The sequence below is a fragment of the Lactuca saligna genome, chromosome 6 (assembly GCF_052625555.1).
Source record: "Lactuca saligna cultivar CGN05327 chromosome 6, ASM5262555v1, whole genome shotgun sequence".
In the NCBI taxonomy this organism is placed as follows: Eukaryota; Viridiplantae; Streptophyta; class Magnoliopsida; order Asterales; family Asteraceae; genus Lactuca; species Lactuca saligna.
In genome coordinates this window covers 67,329,033-67,351,629 of record NC_136422.1, presented here as the reverse complement: position 1 = coordinate 67,351,629, position 22,597 = coordinate 67,329,033, and the positions used below count along the sequence as shown (strand labels likewise).

General features: G+C 33.6%; 1 protein-coding gene across 1 annotated transcript; it reads right to left on the bottom strand.

The window, feature by feature from the left end:
- Positions 1–1,516: 1,516 nt before the first annotated feature.
- Positions 1,517–3,207, bottom strand: LOC145003491 (putative aldo-keto reductase 3). Its single transcript, XM_078962621.1, has 5 exons — positions 2,929–3,207; positions 2,638–2,841; positions 2,394–2,566; positions 2,157–2,259; positions 1,517–2,050 (listed from the first exon to the last, which is right to left on the bottom strand). Exons 1-5 carry the CDS (start codon positions 3,196–3,198, stop codon positions 1,715–1,717), a joined length of 1,086 nt encoding a protein of 361 aa, XP_078818747.1. The 5' UTR covers positions 3,199–3,207; the 3' UTR covers positions 1,517–1,714.
- Positions 3,208–22,597: the final 19,390 nt, after the last annotated feature.

Genomic DNA, 22,597 nt, shown 5'->3' with positions numbered 1-22,597 from the left:
ATGAGGTGTTGTATTAGAGTTACACTTAGCAAAATGAGATTAAAACTATGCATTTATTATAATAGAGATACCATAAAAATATGTTTTTTCTTAAAAAAAAAACATTAACAACGACACCTTTAAGGACGACAAGGACCAATTGCGACAACTAATAACTCCGGGAAGCTTCGCCGGAAAATGCCAGCGGTGACCGGAATTTTAATAGAGACGACGTCAATAGCGACGACAAACAAGTATTAGAGACGACACTATTTACGACGACATGTCGTCGCTAATACCTTTAGCGGCGACAAGAGGATTCAATCGCGACAATTTTTGTCGCCGCTAAAGGTTACATTTTTTGTTGTGATTGTTTTGTAAATTTGATTATTTTGGTTATCAAATCCCATCAGGGTCAACCTAACAACCTGCCAACCCGTGAACCCGAATTACCAATTAACCTGAAACTGACTCACGAACTCTCGAACACATATAATTAAACGAGTCAGATGGATCATGTCCGAATTGATGTTTCCAACCCGCAACACGAATAATTATATGGATTGTGTACGTGTTGATGCATTCTGAACCGCCAACCTAAACCCGACACGATTGGCACCCCTTCATATGCTAATAAACATACAGTCAACCTATATACTACGCTAGTAATATAATCAAATCGAGGGATCACCTTATTTTTGACTAAAAGGAGTATTACATGTCGTAATGATTACATGTATTATTTTACATAATATGATAATTGAGAATGAATGTGATCTTGACACACCAACAATATATTAAAGATAAAAAAGCACATTTCAATCTAGGAAATATATTAATTTACTATTTATGAGAAAATTTTCCAATGCATAAATATATGTTTTGGTTTTTTCAGAATGTGTGCAATATTTCTATATATACATGTATAATATTAATTTAAAAGTGTATTATAAATATAATCATATTTATTGATTATATTTTTGTAATGAAATTAAGATAGATTATATATTTGTTAAAATATTGATAGTAGAATGAGTGAAAATTAAGATAGATTATAAATACATGTATAATATAATACTAAGGATATATTTTTTTCAGTGAAAATGGACATATCGCATTTGGAAAATGTTTTCGAGTGTAATGGTTCCAAAATCATTGTTCAAACAATTCAATAGTTATGTTTTACATATACATCATAGTTTTAGCGGCACAATTAACAAGCTTATTATTGTTACGTGAGTGTGCTGAATCATATTAAAGTTCAGATCTGCATGCTCATTGGGAAAGAGAACAAATGATGTGGTAATTTCATGTATTGTTGATGTTGTATTGAAAGATTTAGTAATAGCTTTGAGTTTTAAAAAATATGTAGCTGTGATTTGGAAATTGCTTTTCTTTGATTGCTGCTAAGTTCATTAATTTTCAAAGTCGTTCTTGAAGGTGTTAATAATAGTTTCAGTTTTATTAAATCATTTTGCAAAAAGTAATAGAGCCAAGTGTTTCCCTTTTGCATGAATTGTGATTGATAGACATAGAGTTTACTAAATAGTTCACTATTATTTCACAAAATCACTCAAAGTAACACCTCAGCTGAGGTTTATTATCACAAACACAAAGGCCTCTCGGATGAGAACACCAAACACAAAACGTACAATGATATATGTAAATTTTTGTTACAAACAAGATGATGGACTACAACATAACTTGAAAAGATCATAGCAAACCGATGTGTTTACTAAGCTTTCCATGAAGACAAAGGTGGGGTGTCGGAGTTTAGATAGGTGGGGAAACCATCCATGTATCTATCACCCTTAGCTGCATCAGCTGAAGCAATGGATTCAAGTTCAGCCATGTCTTGTGGTGTTAGTTTAACAGATAAAGCTCCGATGTTTTGTTGAAGGTTTTCAATTTTAGTGGTTCCTGGTATTGGCACAACATCTTTCCCCTGATGGTGAACCCACGCCAATGCTAGTTGTGATGGAGTGCACCCTTTCTTTACTGCAATCGCACTAACCCGTTCGTACAGCATTTTATTATTCTCAAGATTCTCAGGTTGGAACCTTGGTAGATTCTACAAAAAAGAATAAGTAAATATATATAAACACAAGTTGAAACCCAATTTAATGATTTTATATTATAGTAGCTAGATAATCTGATTCAGTTTGGTTTGTGCTGACCTGGCGGAAATCGCCATCTGTCAAATTCTCAACCATCTTCGGACCCAATGAAAGAAATCCGCGTCCTAGAGGACTGTACGCCACAATTCCAATGCCAAGTTCTCTGATAAAAAGCAGGGATGCAAATTTGAATCCTTTTATTAGTATATCAATTCATGATCAAAACGTACGATTATAGTGTTTGAAATAGTATATTATTTAGCCTTTAGAACTAAAAAAACGTCGATTAATGATAACCTGCAAGTAGGAACAATTTCATCTTCGACATCCCTGGACCATAAAGACCACTCTAGTTGAACAGCAGTTATCGGGTGCACAGCATGGGCTCTTCTAATGGTTGAAGCCGAAGCTTCTGATAATCCTATGTATTTTATCTTCCCTTCTTCCACCAGTTTCTTCATTTCTCGCATCTTTTCAAGCAAAGAAATTAACCAATCTCAGATGCTAAGTAGGAAATAGGATCCACAGAGTCTATACATACCGTGATTTCAATGGGCACACGTGTGTCAATTCGGTGCTGATAATATAGATCAATGCAATTAATCTGAAGCCGCTTCAAGCTACCTTCACAAGCAGCCCTAACATATGCCGGATCACCATACACTTCATAGTTTCCATTCTCATACTTAATCCCGAATTTGGTAGCTACCTCCATTTTCTCCCTTACTCCTCCTCCCTTCAAAGCCTGCATTGCATGTAAATAAGTCTGTTTAATTACTGAAAAATCATGTACTTTTTAAACAATCAATTATAAGTTTAGAAAGAGTGTGACCTTTCCAAGTAGGATTTCATTGGTGTTAGGGCCATAGACATCGGATGTGTCGAATAGGGTGACACCAGCATCAATGGAGTTATGGATGAGGTTGATCATGTCATGTTCGGGTTTTGGGGGTCCGTAAACAGCAGACATACCCATGCAACCCAAACCTTGAGCTGACACCTCTAAACCCTGTGAACCCAATTTGATTCTTGGAACCTTTACCATTTTCTTACTGATTAGTTGGATTTGATTTGATGATAAAAGAATGGAGGTGATGATCATTTATAGTGAGCAGTTATATGGTTAGAGCACAATTCTATGGACCTTCTGGGAAATTCATTCCGGCCTAGCTCACGAATAAAATATAAATTTCTTTTCCTTTTAATAACGTATATTTGTTATCCATACCTTTTTTTTTATCGAGTCCTACTTGACTTATCTGTTTTAGTTAACCTATATTTAACTCTAATTTATTCTTTTGGTAAATAATTATATTTTATTGGTGGATCGTGAGGTAAGAGCCTACATATGACCTGAGGCTGCTGGTGCATAAGAGCCTACGTAAGATTATGTAACATTCTACCACAATTAAAAATAATATGGCACTAAATGTTTCAAATAGTTAGGGTCAAAATGGTCGAGCTTGAGATCTAAATGATTATTTTTTACTCTGCTAAGATTATGTAATATCCTACCACAATTAAATATTTAATATGAGTTGTAATTGATATCAGAGATTAATTATACAGTAAATTTATAAAAATTATTGAACTTGGAGCTCAGATTTCAATAAAAGCATAGGTCCAGCAAGTTTATAACAAGGACTACATACATGGAATACAAGAAAAGTCCATTTGGTATCTACAATTATGTATACATCCCTTCACAAGGCTTAAAAAATGGAAAATTTATTTTGGTATCTACAATTATGTATACATCCCTTCACAAGGCTTAAAAAATGGAAAATTTATATGAATAACAAATGATCATTAATGTATAAAAACTAAGTGTGAGATCCATGCACTATATGAGTTTATTAAAAATAAAAGTTAATATCAATGTATAAATATTATATATATAAAAAAAATACTTTTACATAAATGCAAACAATATAATAAATAAGCAAGTAATTCAATCTATACTAATAAAAGATTATTGACTTGTATGCACCCCATATTTATAAATTTCTCCATCTACCCCCCATTTTGTCATATTGTTGTTTTTTATTTCGTTATTTTGTTGTTTTTTATTTTTTATTTGCTTTTTATTATTTAATAAAAAAAATTTAATCAGCACAACTTTAAAAAAAAAACTCATTTTAATAGTCAAAGCATCTTCATCTTTTCATCAATGGTTTTCATGACTTTTAATAATACATTTTTATATAAAAAAATAAAAATCCTTTTAACAGTCAAAGCATCTTCATATCATATATAATTCATTTTTATATTGTCATTTTGTCTCTATTTATAACAACAAAAAAAATCATTTTTTTCAATCATCACAATTTTTAATCATCACAAACCAAACGGGATATACAGTAAAGGAATCTTACTTTATTATCTTTCGGTTTTTAAAATTTACACTTTCAACCTTTCAACTTTTATGATAGAAATTTTCAGAAGCTTATTACGTAAAGTTTCACATCATGGTTTACAAAAAATGTTGCAAGAATTAGATCGGCCCAATTTTCAAAATATAACTGAGTGTAGGTGTAAACTACGCCATACTTGTGGGTTGGCTTGTGCCCACGAAATTTTATTTTATTACAATACAGGCCAACAAATATCTTTGCATGTTTTGACTTCCAGAATAACTAGGTTATTCAAACATCCACAGTTGGTCATACGTTGGGAGTAGGTATGAATAAAGACTGTCATGAATCTGTCTGTAGATTGTCTGAAGTGTTTAGACATGTCACAAGTTTGCTGCAGAGTTCGTGAGTGCTTTGATAAGATTAAAGTATTGGATTAAACCCACGCTCACTTGGATCACTTCACGGTTTTATCACGAGTGATTAGTGAGATGATAATATTGTATATTCTTGAAACCGAGACGTGTGAGTTGTTATTTGTTGGTCAGTTACACATTGATAATAAGTAAACGCACCAGTAACTTGGTGTTATAAAACTTATTGTTGTGTGTGATTCGATCAGTAAATACAAGCGAGCATTTGAGTCGAAGTTTATCCATTCCTTTTACCCAAAGTGGGATAAAAGCGATATCTATGGGCCTCTCGATGATTTAGTGATAACACCTAAGTGCTTGGCCAAGCCGGGACTAAGTTGATGTGTTCAATTGTAGTCTGTTGTCAGTCGTCATAAATCGGAAGTCGGGAAACAGTATAGAGAGAATGATTGAAATTCATGTCTTATGTCTATACGATATCTTGAGAATGGAGGAATATATAATCCCTTATCTAGAGGACACGTTATCTGATAAGATCAGAGTTGACAGCGGCTTTTGAAAGCTACGATTGCTGATCAGGTTCTGAATTCATACGGAAAATAGTTATTAGACTTATCCAAGTGGGAGATTGTTGGATTAGTGTCTAAGTCCATAACTATTTTGGTATGTACTTGACCCGATTATGAGCATGGTCCTTTTGGGTTGCCTTCACCCTAGCAATATGTAGGATGATTTAAGGAGATAAAGGTTTAAATATGATTTATTAATATATTATGAGAATAATATATTAAAGGAGAAATCATATTGTTTAATTAATATTAGTCAAGAATTAATTAAGAATTAATTTTGTGGCTAAAAGAGATTAATTAAATATAGGGGACTGGACTGCAATTATTGGATAATTGAGTTATTGGGCTAATGAATGCTATAGGAATAAGGGGTGAACGAAATTATGATGGAAGCCCATCATATTTTCGTCCATAGCCTTGTCCAGAAGGTTCCATGGGCTGCTTAGAGTTTAAGCTGTCCATTAGGGTTTTGACTGAAACCCTAGAAGCCTACACTAGTATATAAAGGACCCCTTAGGCCCCAAAAACGTGGACAACACTTCCATTAGGGTTTCCAGCCGTTTTTGGTGCCTCCTTTTCTTCTACTCTTCATCCAAGTTACATATGGTGTTTGTGACTCCATTAGAGGTACTACACTTGTGGTACTTGCTTTCAAGAGCTAAGGAAATTCAAGGAACTAGTTGTTATTGCTATATAACAACAAAAGGTATGTATTCTAGCTTTATATATGAATTTCGAAAATTATAGTAGCATGCCAGGTTTCTTTTTGTGTTCATAAAGCTGTATAACTAATAGTGAAAACATAGATCCAATACTAGGGTTGCATGCACACATAGGATTGTTTGTATTAAACCCAACACATACAAAAATCTCTTTAAATAATGATGTTGAAAATTAAGGTGTAAACATTAAATATTTTTTAAATTATCTTTTGAAATGTATACAAACGAAATTATGAATAAATAGTTATTGAATATATACTAATAAAAAAATTATTGACATATTGTAAATAATTGTTATGAATGAAAATTTTCATATACATCTTTGAAGATTGTGTTCTTTTTTATTTATTAGGGTAGAGATAAAGATGTATTATACATACATGTTTATTTATAAAATTTGAATAAAGACTAAATTTGTTAGAATTCAAATTAAAAATCCAAAAAATTAAAGGTATATTTTGAATTCAAATATACAAATATATCATCAAATATACGACATTAATTGTGTCATTACAGTATACATTTGAATTCAAATATATTTGTAAATTAATAAATATTTAAATAGAATGAATACTTTACATATATAATAGTAGACTCATTAATTAGTGGAATTGATTATTGATTAATAAAAAAAATAAAGATACTACATAATGACATATGAAATTTAAATAATTATAAAATCTCATATAATGACATGTGACAAAAGCTTTGATAAAGTGACAAATAGCAAAAAAAAACCTTCATTTATCAAAGAAGATTACCATTACACATTTCTTTCGTATATATATCATCATTAAAGTTTATCTTTTGTTAAAAGTAATAACTTGCATTACCGGTATAACATGTTACTAGCATTAGTCATGTGATATGATACGTGTCATCCCACGTAGCAGCCACCATAGATTTTAATGTTGATCGATGGTGTATATATTTTAACATGAAACTTTTTTTGAACATATTTTACCATTAAACTATGTACACATTTTATTATTAATCTTACATAATTTATTCAAAAAATAGTATTCCAAAAAATGCATATATTTTAATATAAATATGTGTTTTTTACTTGTGGATAAGTGTTTTTTGATGACAAATTTTTTGTCTCAATACCAGTTATTGGTCAAAAGGTTTCTATTCATTGCTCATTTTGTGCTCAAGTTCCTATTCCATTCATGCTCTAGACCCGTTCTTAAATTCCATTTCTAGTGTTTTAGTCTTGTTTATATTATGTCCTATTGTTGAATTTTTGTTCTGGTGTTTGTATTCTAGTCTATGCTTCTTTATTGTTCAAAACTCTCAAGGTCAAGTTACTCATCAATAATGCTCAAATTTAAGGGAAAGTGTTACATATATGTAATTGCAGAATATGGTTTTATTGCTTTTGATGTTTCCGTTTATCCAATTTCTTAGTTAGGTAGTATTTTGTATATCCATGAAGCTTTAATTTATGAAACAAATCCAATTTCTTAGTTAAGTAGTATTTTGTATATACACGAAGTTTTAATTAATGAAACAACAGAAAAATATTCCAAAATATTGATTCCTTTACGGTCCTAGTTTCAAGGTTTGTGTTACAAATATTTATAGGACACTATGAATTTTTTAAAATATTTTCATATGAATAAATGAGGAGCTAAATCTAAAAGGTCAAAAGATTTTTATGGTCGTTTCAATGAATAACTCAACCAACATTCTTTATAAGCACATCCATGATATGTTCACCTTTACAAAGTTTAATGGACCTTAGCATTTTATTTTTTTCATAATAAATTATCATTTAATTTTATAGCATATTGAACTCTATAAATTAAGAATGTGGGCCACCTTTTTCCATTCAACATTTGAATGGTTTTTCAATTCAAAACTTATTGTATGAAAACTTGACATCCTTTTTTGATGGATTTGATTCATTGTATGCTAACTTGAAATTTCATCTCGTTCAAATATTTTATTTAACCATGCGTTATGAATGCTCTAATGTCATTTAAGATATGTATGTAATGTTTTGTAACCACTTTAATCTGGTTTTTAGGCGCATATAACATCATGATAAATCAATTTCCACTATAAATTATTGTAGTTATAAAAAATGCATCTATGTCGATTAACAAGGGTTGGAAAAATCAATCTATAAGAGTCGGAAAAATTGATTTATGGGAGTTAAAATACTCTATTTCGTTAGAGTTTGAAAAAAATGATTTAGAAGGGGGAAATTACATACATTTGAAAATTTTGATTTATGGGAGTTAAAATACTAGCAGTAGTCTAGATATGTCTAAGCAGATGTTCCGTTGATGTACGTTATGATATGCAGTAGGCTAGAGATTGAGTTTTTTGTTATGTTTTTGGACAAAATTTAAGACCGATCCTTTGTGCATGTTTTCCATGAGTCCATATATTATTTAGCTTGGTTTATTGAAAGATTAAAGATTTTGAGTTATTACTCCTTATGTTTTAGTTTATTAATAAATTAAACCTTTTAATTGAGATTAAAAGTTAATACTCCTTATGTTTTGGTTTATTGATAAATTAAACCTTTAATTGAGATTATGAGTTATTAATACTTGTGATTTAATGTATCGAAAAATTAAACATTTTATTAGATATTTTATGTTATTTAACCCTTTTTTGACATCTTTCTTTAGATGACCGTTTAAGTCTTGTCAAATCGATCATTGAATGTTTACCTTTATTTTTCTTTTCGTTGTTCATGACTCTTAAGTCCGTTATTGAGCATCTTGAAAAGATTTGCATACGTTTTCTTTGGGGAGGGAATGAGAGAAAAAATAAAATCAATTGAATGGCCTGGAAGGTGATTCTTGGGCCTAAGGATCAAGGTGGTCTCAGGATGGGCTCCCTCGATTCGTTGAATTGGGCTTTGTTATACAAATGGCTTTGGAGGTTTAAATGTAACTCAGTTCATTTATGGAAGTGAGTCATCTGTGGCAACATGAGAAAACCTACCTATTGATGGTCTTGCCAAAAAATCGATTTCTAGAATCTGGTTTAATATTGTCAAGGTGTCCCATGCGGTGGAGGAAATTGGAATTGAGATTTCTTCATTTTTTTCAAATACATGTTGGTTCCGGTAATACCACTTTGTTCTGGCTAGATGATTGGAAAGGTTGTGGTTCTTTGGCGGTGCGATTCCCAACTCTTTTTGCCCTTGATAAGAAAAAAATCATGTTATATTAAGGAGATAATCTTGAATAACAGATTTGTCGGGGCTTGGAAGAGAATTCCTAGTAGCTATATCGAAATCAAGGAATTGAGAGGCTTAAGGGGCTGCACAGATGAGATCAAAGCTCTCTTCTAATGGGAACTTTTCCGTTCATGATTTGCATGTCATAATTGATTCTAAGCTTACTGTTCATATGCCTAATTTGATTGTTTGGTTAAGGTTGGTACCATTGATAATTATTTTCTTTGTTTGGAGGGTTGTATTGGTAGGCTTCCTTTGGATGTGGCTCTCGCTTGAAGGGGTATTTGTACAATGGTGGTATCAACGATTCCAATCATTTTTTTTCTAAGTTGTCCACCGGTGGAAGTTTCTCTAAGGTGTCTCTTCAATTGATGTAGTATCCCGTGGCAGAATTTTAATTCAATTGGAGGCTTGTGTAATTTGCTGCAACTTGGGGAAATTATCCAAAAAAAAAAGGAAAATTTTGTTGGCCATCCTCTATGGTTTCTTATGATGTATTTGGAAAACGAGAAATGACAACATTTTTAATAATTTGAGTAATTCTCTTTCTATATTGGCGAATAGTGTGCTTGTTATGGTGTTTGATTAGATCAAACATAGGGGTAATTATAGGAATTGTAAAGGGGGGGGGGGGGGATTGGGTTTGCTCTCCCTTTGATATCATGTAATTGTTTTTGTTTGTACTCTGTTTTTTGTTTTTCTGTGTCCGACCTTATTTCTGTATAGGCTGTGGTTTTTAATAAGATTTCGTCGTTTCAAAAAAAATTCCTTTTGTTATACTAATTTCTTGAGTTAATGTGAGATAAATACTATACTATAAAAAAGGCAAAACTCTTTGCACTACATTACTTTGAAGGGATAATGTCACTGTAGCACATGCAACTTTTCACATTTGGCTAATTTGGTCCTTAAAGTTTTTTTTTGGTATATTAGACCATTAAACTCGTAACTGACCTTTTAATTACACCATTTTAGAAGGTTTCCCGGTTACAATGCTTATGTGGCACGCTGATGTGTCCAATAAGCTTACGTGGTCAGGTTGTCGATATAGGCTTATTAATTGAAACCCTCATTTGGACCTCCTTTCAATCTTTACTTACCCTTCTCTGAAAAGTCAAAGACTTCTCCCTCCCCGACTATTTCCATCCTGAAGAAGAATGTCTTCGAGCTCATCGACGTCAAGGAATCAGCTACAAGTCACTCATGTTCAGTCGCAAGAAGGGGTAAAGGTTTGTGATTGTGTCGTTCCAGCTAAAGAACAAACTTGTTGGAAGATAACAAACCCTGGGAGGCGATTCTGGAATTGTCAAAACAATATGGTAGGTCCCGATTCTCTTGATTTTGATAAGTTAGTATTTTATGGTTTGATGTGTTGTTTCTTTTGGTAAAAACGACAATGGTGTATTTGTATTTTGTTTCATCTGTTAAAAACCCTAATTTTATTTCCTTCTTGACGATCACTGTGAATAAAACCCATTTCGCTGGTACATTAAAGGTAGTTGATTTGTGATTGTCAGTCAAACCCTAATTTTATTGTCTATTTATAGACTAGGTTGAGGAAATGTAGCTTCTTTGAATGGAAAGATGAAGAACAGGCAGACGGGTACTACAAAAACCTGCTATATTCTCTGAAGCAAAAACTGGATGCCAAAGATGAAATGTCTGAGATGAACAATTTGAGGAGAAGGATTGTTGAAGTGGAGTTTTTGCTGTCACAGGAGCAGTATAAGGTGGCAAAGAGTGAGAAAGAAGTTCATGATGCAATGAAGTCAATAGGCAGGTACAGGATGATAGTTGCCTTGTTGTTTGGTTGCTTGGTCCTATGTGTTTTGAAGTTAGGGGGGTCAATGTAGTTAGTTTGGTTGGTTAGGGTAAGCTTTTGTTTTTTTGGGATCCCTTGTATTTTTTGTAAAGGCAAACTAGAAAGTCAGTTCCATAAGGGCATTTTGTATGTATTGAAGCTGGTTTTATTATAAGTTGGGGTTATCAACCTTAATGTGTTGATGTTGTAAGGTGGTAAGTCCCTAATGAAAGGGCATATGATAAGTAATGTAAAAAAAATATTCAAAGTCCCAATTGTAGGGCATTTTGTATAATCAGATGATGTTTATCAACATATGCATGGTCTATATTCCCAACAAATATATTTAATTAGGAAGTGGTCCATGTGGAAGTACACTATGTGTATGGGGACCATTTTAATAATGAAAAAATGGGACCTGTGAAGCCATTAAAAAACCAAATCTGGGGCCATATAAAACATCCCCATGCATGCACATTATTCCAATTTTTTCCATGCATAAATATTCAAAGCCAAATGTCATGATTTTACTTAAAATGGTAACATACTTTCATACTTCATGTCATACATAAATAAATGACCAACATACCCTTTTCTTGCATACATAAATAAATGACCAACATACCCTTTTCTATCATACATAATTAAATAACCAAATTACCCTTTTCTTACATACATAAATGAATGACCAAATTACCCTTTTCTGTCATACATACTTAAATGACCAAATTACCCTTTTCTTGCATACATAAATGAATTACCTACATACCCTTATCTGTCATCAATAAATAAATGACCAAATTACCCTTTTCTGTCATAAATACAGAATGACCAAATTACCCTTTTCTTGCATACATAAATGAATTACCTACATACCCTTATTTGTCATCAATAAATAAATGACCAACATACCCTTTTCTGTCATAAATACTTAAATGACCAGATTACCCTTTTTATTTCATACATACTTAAATGACCAAAATACCCTTTAATGTCACACATACTTAAATATAAATTACCAACATCCTATTACATAAACTTTAAATATAAATTACCATCATCCTATTACATAAACTTAAAATCCAATTTATCATCATCTCATTACATAAACTCTAAACACAAATTACAATAAACACTAAATAATTACAAGAGCGTTTCCCTTTGAATTTCCTGGATCATCAACACCACCAATTGTTTTGCCTAATTTCAGCTTTAGTGTTCTCTCTGACTTCCTTCTCCTTATCCTCTTCAAAATATCTGAAATTGGCCTAACACAAACCTGCTGAACTTAGTTAACAGGAGCAACCTCCTGAACATTACCATTATCCACTTGGGCATTATGATTAACCTCATCAACCTCCTGAACATTTACATTATCAACTTGTATAACAGGATCAACCTCCTCAGCCTCCTCATCTTGAACAACTTGCTCAACCACAACAGCTTCCTCAACCACACCAGCTTCCTCAACCATAACACCCTCATCACCTTCATAACTTCTAGGTGGAGTGAATTGCACATATTGAATAAAATCCCCTGCACTACTAGATTCAACATCAGTAGGAGCAACTTGCATATCATTTTGAGTAGTATCCATCTCAATTGGAGTCATTTCAACCTCTTCATGATATTGTGGTTCACTTGTACTACCCTACATGGCATGATATAATTATATTAGTAACAAATTATATGTAACTAATCTTATATTTTAAATTGTTTTACCTGTCCTGCATTTTGGTTCACGCATACTTTTTGTTTCTTCTGTTTCTTCACATTTAACTTTTGGGGCCTTCTCTGTGGACAAGTGGCCTTGTTGTGACCTATCTCCTTGCAAATACTACATTTGATTTTCTTTCCAGCCTTAGAAACCCTGTGTGTTCCTATATTCTCTGTAGTGGATTTCTTCCTCTTAGTAGTTGGCCTACCAGGCATCCTTCTATTAATAGGAGACAATGGTGGAGTATAGTTTGTCTCTTGCCACATGTCACTGCTATTCATGGGAGCAATTCTGTAATTGTATGCCTTTCTAAATGTGGTTGTGCTAAACATGTTGTCTACATAGGCTTCTACATCCCTATTAAGAAAGGATATGCTAGCTACAGAATGAGCACATCCATATCCATTCAATTACCACAACCTACATGAGCATGTTTTTCTTTCTAAGTCCACCTCATATGCATCTATTGCTCCCCTTACCTCAAACTGGTTTAATCCACTTTGTAGTACCTGATAATGCCTTTGAGCTATTTTAAGAAAATTCACCTTATCCCTTATCTCTGGACAAATATGATTTCCCCATTGTTGTCCCTTTAATTTCATGTTGTAGATTCTGTCCATCATGTATAATCTTATCTCCTCTAACATGGTTATTGTGGGTTTCTTCCTAGCATCTACTATTACAGCATTAAAACTTTCTAAGAACCCATTTTCAACTGCATCACAACACCTTCCAGTTTGAAAGAAAGCTCTAGACCATGTTTTAGGATCTTTCTCCATGAGATATTGATGGGCTTCTGGGTTCAATGTCTCAATTTCTTTCATCACAACTTTAAAAGCATGCTCAATTGTGGCTTTAGATGCTCTCCAAAACAAGGTACGATATATGGCACCAGTAAATCTCTTCTGCAAATTCTGGAAAATATGTCTAGCACACTGCCTGTGCTCTACATATGGCAGTAACTCTTTAACAGCCTCTATCAAACCCTGTATTAGTAAAAAGGGTAAATTCAGATAGTCTAAAATTAACATAAATGCATTACTATGTAAAATACTAACCTTATGTTGGTCTGACATTAAACTGAAACCATTGCCTAAATTCAAGTGTAGATCATCAATGAGAAGCTCTAGAAACCACTTCCAATTCTGCTTGTTCTCCACATTAACCACTGCCCAAGCAATAGGATATATCTTATCATTTGCATCCCTCCCAATAGCACAAAGCAATTCTCCCTTACAAACACCTTTAAGAAAACATCCATCAAGACCAATTACCCTTCTACACCCTTCAATCCAACCTTGTTTAACTCCTTGAAAACAACAATAGAACTTGCTAAAATATTTCTTTCCATCTGGCCCATCCTCTATATCTAGTTTCACAGTTGACCTAGGATTTGTCCTTAGAATCTCATGACCATATGACCATAGCTTACCATAATGTTCAACAAGGTTTCCTTCAACAAGTTTCAGTGCATACTTCTTTGCTCTTCTACATTGCCCTATACTAACTTGGATACCAAACTTGGGCATTACCTTTAACCTAAGCTTCCTTACACTTATTTTCTGACTTTCTACAATCTCTTTGGTATAGTGACTCCCAATCCATGCATATGTCACCAATGATCCAAACTTGAAGTTCCTAGCACAATTATGATTAGCTTTTAGTGACTTGATTTGGAAACTCTCTTCATCACTCATCCAGGAAGTCCATAATCTAAATGTGCAAGCACCTTTTTTACACCTCACCAAAAATCTTGTCCGATCATTTTTTTCAAAACACAATTGATACCCATTAGCTACAGCATAGTTACACAACATTGATTTTACTTGCCCTGGACCCTTAAATCTCATCCCTAGAATTGGTTTTTGTTTTTTCCAGTGTAATAGCTCATTAAATATGGAATGAGCTTGTATGTTAACTTCAACTTCTCTCCCATTGTCATCATCTACAATGTTGTTTGCATCCTCATCATCAACACATAGCTTACTCAAGAAATGATCATTTGATGTCCTATTCATATGCACTACATCCTCATTAAATTCAAAGGCAACATTTCTAAGTTCATCTATGTTGTCTTCATTTTCACCATCAATACAAGACTCATGTTCATCATCATCATTATCTTCATCATCATGCCACCCATCAACACCAACCCCAATATGATCCACATAAACCGAAATTACACCATCTGTTCCATAAGCATCAAAAATAAAAGCAGAATATTCCACATCATCTGAAATGGGATTAAGGCCTTCCATGAAGGACATGTCTGGTTCACAGTAGTAAAACTTTTTACACTCTTCATGCATGAAACGTTCGCAGAAGGTCATAAACTCAAAATAAGTCATAGAAGAAAAGTCAACATCATTGAAGATGGTTTTAACACCACTAGTGTAAGAGAAAGGATTTCGATTAAATACCCCTTGGTAGTTGAGTTCCATCATCGCAAATAGTCCATTAGGTTCCGATTGTGCCATTGTTGCGAGTTCTTTGTTTCTTTCAGCTCGATCACAGGAATGCTTCACAAACCCTAAATCAGTTTCTTTTACAGCTCAATAATGAAGAAGAAGACTACTGAAGTTCGATAGCTGAAGACGAAAGGCTTTAAGCGTCGTATTTCATTAATTGATGTGGCATATCTCAATTGGCATCGGATTAGACAAAAAATATATATTAATTGACAAAATGGCATCGTATAACCGGGAAACTTTCTAAAAGTTGCTAAAATGATGTCATTAAAAGGTCAGTTACGAGTTTAATGGTCTAATGTACCAAAAAAAAACTTTAAGGACCAAATTAGCCAAACGTTAAAAGTTCCATGTGCTACAGTGATATTATCCCTACTTTGAAACTTCCATAACAATTTTTGATAAACTTCCATGACCTATTAAAATTCTAATAAACTCTCATGATCTTTAAAATTTTTGATAACACATAAAGTCGTTAATTAATGTGAGATAAATACAAGAAAAAACTTTATACCTAAATTCTAGGCTTCTTTTTTTTTTTTTAAATAATAATAGGTATGTTGAATTAATTAATAGCAATAATTAGTAATAACGTAAAAATATGAATTATATTACATTATCTTATAAACATTAATATACAAAATTCATTGCAGCATATTACGATTGAAAATCCACTGACATTTCAAACTTCTAATAAACTCTTAAGATTTTTCAAAATTTTAATAATACATAAATTTGTTAGTTAATGTGAGATAAATACAAGAAAAGCTTTATACCTAAATTTTTAATCTTCTATAAATTTTTGATAATAATAATTGGCTTAAAAAATTAGATAATAATAATAATTTGCAATAACACAAAATTATAAAGTACATTACCTTGTAGACATTAATATTTTAAACAATGAGTCAAAATTTTAAAAATAATCAAATAAATAATTTTTTATTCACTTAGTCATATAAGAATTAAAACTAAGAATTATATTTAATTTGTATAACGTACGAATATTCATCTAATCTTTCTATACTAATAAAAAAATAATTATTATTACAATTTGTTATTTTCTCATAATTTATATTTTCTTTTCAATGCTTTATAAAAATGACACTTGTCATTTTCTCATCATTTTTTATTTTTGAAAAGCATTGATGTTGATAATAAGTTAGGTGTTGTTCGTTTTTTCGAGTGAAATTGTCTAAAGTCTGCGGACCACCTTTGCAGCCCTCTGCAGCAGAAGAGATGGACTAAAGTGTTGCAGACTGTAATGAGAAGTATGTTTGTATTTTTAACGTCTGTTGACTGCTGCAATTATTAAAAAATTTAAAATAAAGTAATTTAATAAACCGAAAATAGTTTTTTAATACAAAAAATTTAATAATTGTAGTTTTAAAACATTGAAATAACATTTTTAAATAAAATTCATACAACCAAACTTTAATAATTTTCATTCCATATTTTGCATCAATTGTTCGGCAATTTCATCCCGTAATTCGGTCATATATTCACGGTCCGCTGCAGTACCATATGTTGGAATCTCATCATCATCATTATCAATGACTGCATTGTTATTCTGAACCGATACATTTGGTTCATCATATCGTGCAAAAAACTCATCACGTAGTCCCTCTCTTCTTATAAAATTATGAAGCGCAAAACATGTTAGGGTAATGTTTCGTTAGGTAACCAACGAGAATGATGTCATCCTCTTCAATATAGGGAATCGTGCTTTCAAGACACCAAAAGCACGCTCAATGACATTCTGAAGTTTTGCGTGTGCATGGTTAAAATTTTTATATATTCGTTAATGCACGTCTTCAATAGAAATCTCCAAGCTAATACCTCACATTACGGTATGGTGCCATAAAAGCTTGAATGTTTGCATAGGTGGCATCACAAAGATAATATTTATTTGTAAAAAAACAAAAAAAAGTTATTTATTTTTCAAGCTAAGATAAAACTATTTAAATAACCATAAATTTACCTGGTGGTGGAAGCGGGAATGGTGCATGTGGATTTGCTAACGCTTCTGATAAAATTTTAGAATCATGTGCTATCCCTTCCTAACCGGCCACAACAAACGCAAACATCATGTTGAAGTCACATATTGCCAATATGTTTTGGTAACAATCGCCTTTTCCTCTACTTCTATATAAATCTCGTTTGTTTGCAGTGACAACAACATGTATTAAAGTGCTATCAAGTGCACCAACTGCTCTCTTGAACACCCGCCGTAGCCTCCTATTATGTCCTAGAATGTTTGGATTCGGATTAAAAAAAGTTGGTACTATAATGTCATATGCGAAAAGCAACATTTTGTCCAACACTTCATGAAAAAACTTATGAATTGTTTGCTTTGAGTGTTTAAATCCCCGCTTGATAATCACATAACGTTGGTTATGACCGATCATCATCGAAAACTTAGTCATCTTCTCTTCAACCGACACATATGTAACGTCCCAAAATTCAAGACTAAAAATTTATTTTAATAAAACATTACTTAAAGCATAATCATCAATCCAAAACATAATCAGAGTATTAATTTCCAAACATATGTTCATTATCAGAGTAAAACATTCCCAGACTGTCTAATCTATGGTGTGTGCCATGCGATCACCCCGAGCTCTTCCCTCCGCTACCGGAAGTACCTGAAACCAAAACTGAAAACTGTAAGCATGAAGCTTAGTGAGTTCCCCAACCTACCACATACCATGCATAACCACATACTGCACATACTGGGCCACGCCCGCTATTCTGGGCCTCACCCGCTACAACGACTCCGCTGCTCCAGGCCCCGCCTGGCTTCGAGCCCCGCTCGGACACTGATCTGTTTCACTTAGGCCTTGCCTGTCACTAGGCCTCGCCCGCTAACATATAATAGCACATAAACATATCACAACACATAAGCTAAACATATACTAATGGATTCTGTCCTAAGGCCTCGCCTATCCTAGGCCTCGCCCTTGTCTTGCTACTGATAAGTCATGGAACCCCATCCACACTCCTACTGATAGTGAGATACGGGCCCAACCCATACTCACTCTTTCCCTAACTTGGGCCTCGCCCCTGTTCTGCTGCTAATGAGATGTGGAACACCATCCACACTCTACTATTGGTGAGATATGGGGCCTCGCCCACACTCACCTCCCTACCAGGCACATACAAGCTTGACACAGACAACAAGTATACTCTATCATGCAAACCATTCCTTGGGTACCCGCCCGCTTATCAATGGACCTTGGTCCTAAATATCATACTGGCATACAGTGCATAGGGCTAACCCCTGGGTCTTCCTACTCATATCTACATGGGTCGGCATTGTGGCCTTAGACCCATTCACACAAAGGGAAACTCACTTGCACTTACTGAACTTGTTGAAACCCCTCTGCTGCTGCCCGACAACTCTTCTGAATTGTGGTTCCACTAGCAACCCGAGCTATCAATACCAATATAACACTTAGTCGAATTGTCCTCCAAAAGTCAACTAAGTCAACTCTGGTCAAAGTCAACCTTCCAGGTCAACCCTACTTGCCGATTTTGCCTACTGACTCGTCGAGTTCATATGCTTAGAGTCCTTCCATTCGCGACTCGACTCGCCGAGTCAACCTATGACTCGTCGAGTCCACCGATTTCCGAGTCTTGTTTTGTCCAACTCACTGAGTCTCCACTCGACTCACTGATTCGAGTCTTAGCTTGAAGGGTTCGGGGTTTCGCGACCTGACTCGCCGGGTCCAAGGAAAACTTCAACAGACTCGCCGAGTTGTTCATCCAACTCGTCGAGTTCCTCCTAATTTTCATACTACTCGCTGAGTCCACTCGAAGGACTCACTAAGTCTATTCAGTGTTTTATACATTCAGAAGCTTTTTGAGTCATGCATGGACTCCAAACTGTAGATCCATTCTTCCAAGGCCTATTCCTCACGTAAAGTTGCAAGCTTTACGTGTAGCTAAGGATATCTAGGCCCAAAACACTCCATACTCGGGTTTAAGACAACCATGCTTCACCTACACCCCCAAGACTGATACTTTATGACTCTTTAGGCTAGAATACACTTAGATCTGAAGCAGCAACTTCAGATCTGGACTTCTAACTCCAATTGGCTCTAGGACATGGCATAAAAGCCCCAAATCTCATGACAAAAGGAAACTATGAGCAAAGGAGTGAAGGTAATGACTTCTTACCTTCAAATGCTCTGAAAAGTCACACCAACTCTGGATCCAAGGCTTCCTATTGCACCACTATGAACTTCCTTCTCTTCCAAGCTTCAAGTCACAACTCCAAGGCTAGATCTTTGCTCAAAAACGAATATGGCGGATATGGTTCGATGTTCTGGATTATAGAGGCAGTAAAGGAACCCTAGGGAAGAGAATGACACGATTAAATAGGCTCCAAGTCTCGGATTTAAGGTTTTCCTTGATCATACCAGACTCGCCGAGTCCCCTTTGCCGACTCGCCGAGTCGGTTACTTAAGTGATCCCCCGGATCCCGCTTCGACTCGTCGAGTTCCTCCCTGGACTCGATGAGTTGACCCCTTTGACTTAGATTTTCTTTCCTTTCTTGGCCTTTCTGATTTTGGGTGTTACATCATATTTGCTATCATTTAACGCGTAGTTTACTCTAAAATGAGCATATAGCCGAACAAATGATTCACGGGAAATGCGTAGCACTTCAAGACATTGTAGAGGATTATGGTGAAGTAACTCTAACGTAAATTCATGTCCCATCATTTCCGAATCATTGGCGCACTCGTTTGACACCCCTCTTCCAAAAGTAGCGTACGTACAAGTACATTAGAATTATGAGTAGTATCTTTTTGTTGTGATCCATGAGGAACCTATTAATCAACACAAGTACCAAATAAAAAAACATAAAACTCAAGTACCAAATAACATAACCAAATACCTAAAATACATAAACACATAGTTCAAGTACCAAATACTACAAAATAACATTCAAGTACCAAATAACCAAAAAACATAAGTAGTATAAGAATAAATTGCAACTATATAAACAAAATACATATTAATATATGTGTGTGTGTATGTGTGTGTGTGTGTGTGTGTATATATATATATATATATATATATATATATATATATATACCTTTTTAAAGTCCTCTCACTCCTTATTTGTTAAGTTAAAAGTGTTTGTTTGAGGATTGTAAAGGTTGCCAGTTTTGTTTTTCAAGTATAACCATTCCGTGTATTTGGCTTTAAGGTTGTCATAGGCGTTTTTCAATTGTCTTTGACTCAAATCCACACCAAAATTTTCCTTAATGGTTATTCCTAATTTTTTCCATGAATGTTTGTGCAAACTCAAACCTTTTCTACCCACTTTTTGTACTTCTTCAATGCAAGCGTTCAATAAGAATTTTGTTTGCTCATTGGTTCATGTATGTTTATCTGCCATTGATAATAAAAAACATATGAAATACATACTTTAGCATACATAACCTTATACCAACAACTTTCAGCATAATTACAACTTGTAGTAATGAAAATAACAAATTTCAACAAAGATTATTAATATTTCAGCAACAATTATGACACTTCAGCAACATTTTATGACATTTGAACAATATTTCATGACGTTTTAGCAACAATTTGTGACATTTCAGCAATAATTAGTAACAGTTCAGCAGTAATTCAGCAATATTTCATGACAATTAAGCAACAATATATGACATTCTAAGCACAAATTGAAGACATTGGGGCAAGAACAAAGATTCAACAACTATTTGATATAAAGCATGAACTATTTGATAAGATTAGCATCAAGATTAAGCAAAAACAAAGATTCAACAACAAAAATCAAACAATTAATATGAAGCATGAACAATGAAGTAAACCCACCAACAAAATCGAAATATTGAAAATACCCAAGCACAATCATTGCCTTCAGCAGCATAAAAAAAAATAAAAATAAATAAATAAACAAGAAGAAGAAGAAGAAAACGAACCTGGAATGATAGGTTGCCGAAAGGAGACGCCGGTGGGGGCTGCGTCGGTGGTGGTTGGGCAGTTAGTAGTAGCTTGGTCGACAGGAGGTTGGAGACGAGACGAGAACCTTGCGATCGATTTCTTGGAATAAATGGGAGGTCGGCCGCTTTTTTGTTTTTAGGGTTTAGGTTTGAAGAGTTTAGAAGCAATTTTCAAGTGCTGTCCCAAGCAGAGGACGGGAAGAGGTTTTTAATTTTGAAGTCTGCGAAAAAAACAAACAAGTTCAGGAAAGGAAGTGTTGCGTGTGTGTTGCGCCGCGTAGTACGAAGAGGTTTGAAGAGATTTTTAATAAAAAACAAACACCACCTTAGACAATGATTTATTTGATTTCCGATTTTTAGGAAAAATTTAAATTCATTTTAAATAAGTTTCAGTTATGATTGCTAAAAATTAATTATATTTATACATTGAAAATCCTACAAAATCATGTTTAATTAATAATTTTTTAAAAATAAATATTTATGAGTTTTATTAAAAAATTTAATTATTTTATTACTAGAGACTATAACCTAATAAGAATGTATAAAGAAGATTACCCTTGCCCTCTGTCTACTTTAGGACTCTACCTATTTTATCCATGCATGTATAGTGGATTATTAGTTTTCCTTATCTTTTATTTTTATTTTTTTTATTTTACATATTAGAATGTATTTTTATATAAACGACAATAAAATAGTTAATTCTTAAAAATGGGTTCGGAAAGAGTTATTATTGAAGAAAATATATTTGTGTTGGTAAAAAGGTGATGCAAAATAAAAAGTTTTTAATGGATTAACGCCCATTACCCCTCTTTGCACTTTTCCGGCAACTGCTGCTTGATCCTTTATTCCGCCTCCCCCCGTCATCGCCGATATATCCACGGAGACACAGTTGTCACTTTCTCTTCCCTCAGTTCCCTTGAATCATATGCATTTATGTCTTCACTCTTCATGTATATCAGTATATCCTTCACGCCTTCGCTTCTACATTTACTCTTTTAGGTTTAAATTTTCAAATCAGCGATTCAAACACTCTTTAACGAATGAAAGGTGATTTTTGCGTTTATTTACTCTCTCAAGTCTCAATAGCATTCAGCAAATATGCTTCAGTGTAAAGGCTCCAAAATCATTATTCAATTAGCTCAAAAGCTCTGTTTTTCATATAAATAATATTTCTGGAAGGAATTATTAAACCTGAACGAGATTCAAGTTCGTAATCTGCATGTTCATTGGGAAAAAACAAATGATCTGGGAATATGATGGATTTTCGATGTATTTTCAGGAATCATTAAATCTGCTATTGTAATTTCACAACTCAC

Coding starts and splice junctions, on each gene's coding strand:
- LOC145003491 (XM_078962621.1), bottom strand. CDS start 3,198: ATGATCATCACCTCCATTCTTTTATCATCAAATCAAATCCAACTAATC. Junction 2,567..2,637: donor GTGTGCCCATTGAAATCACG/GTATGTATAGAC, acceptor TTGCTTGAAAAG/ATGCGAGAAATGAAGAAACT. Junction 2,260..2,393: donor GAAATTGTTCCTACTTGCAG/GTTATCATTAAT, acceptor GCTTTTTATCAG/AGAACTTGGCATTGGAATTG.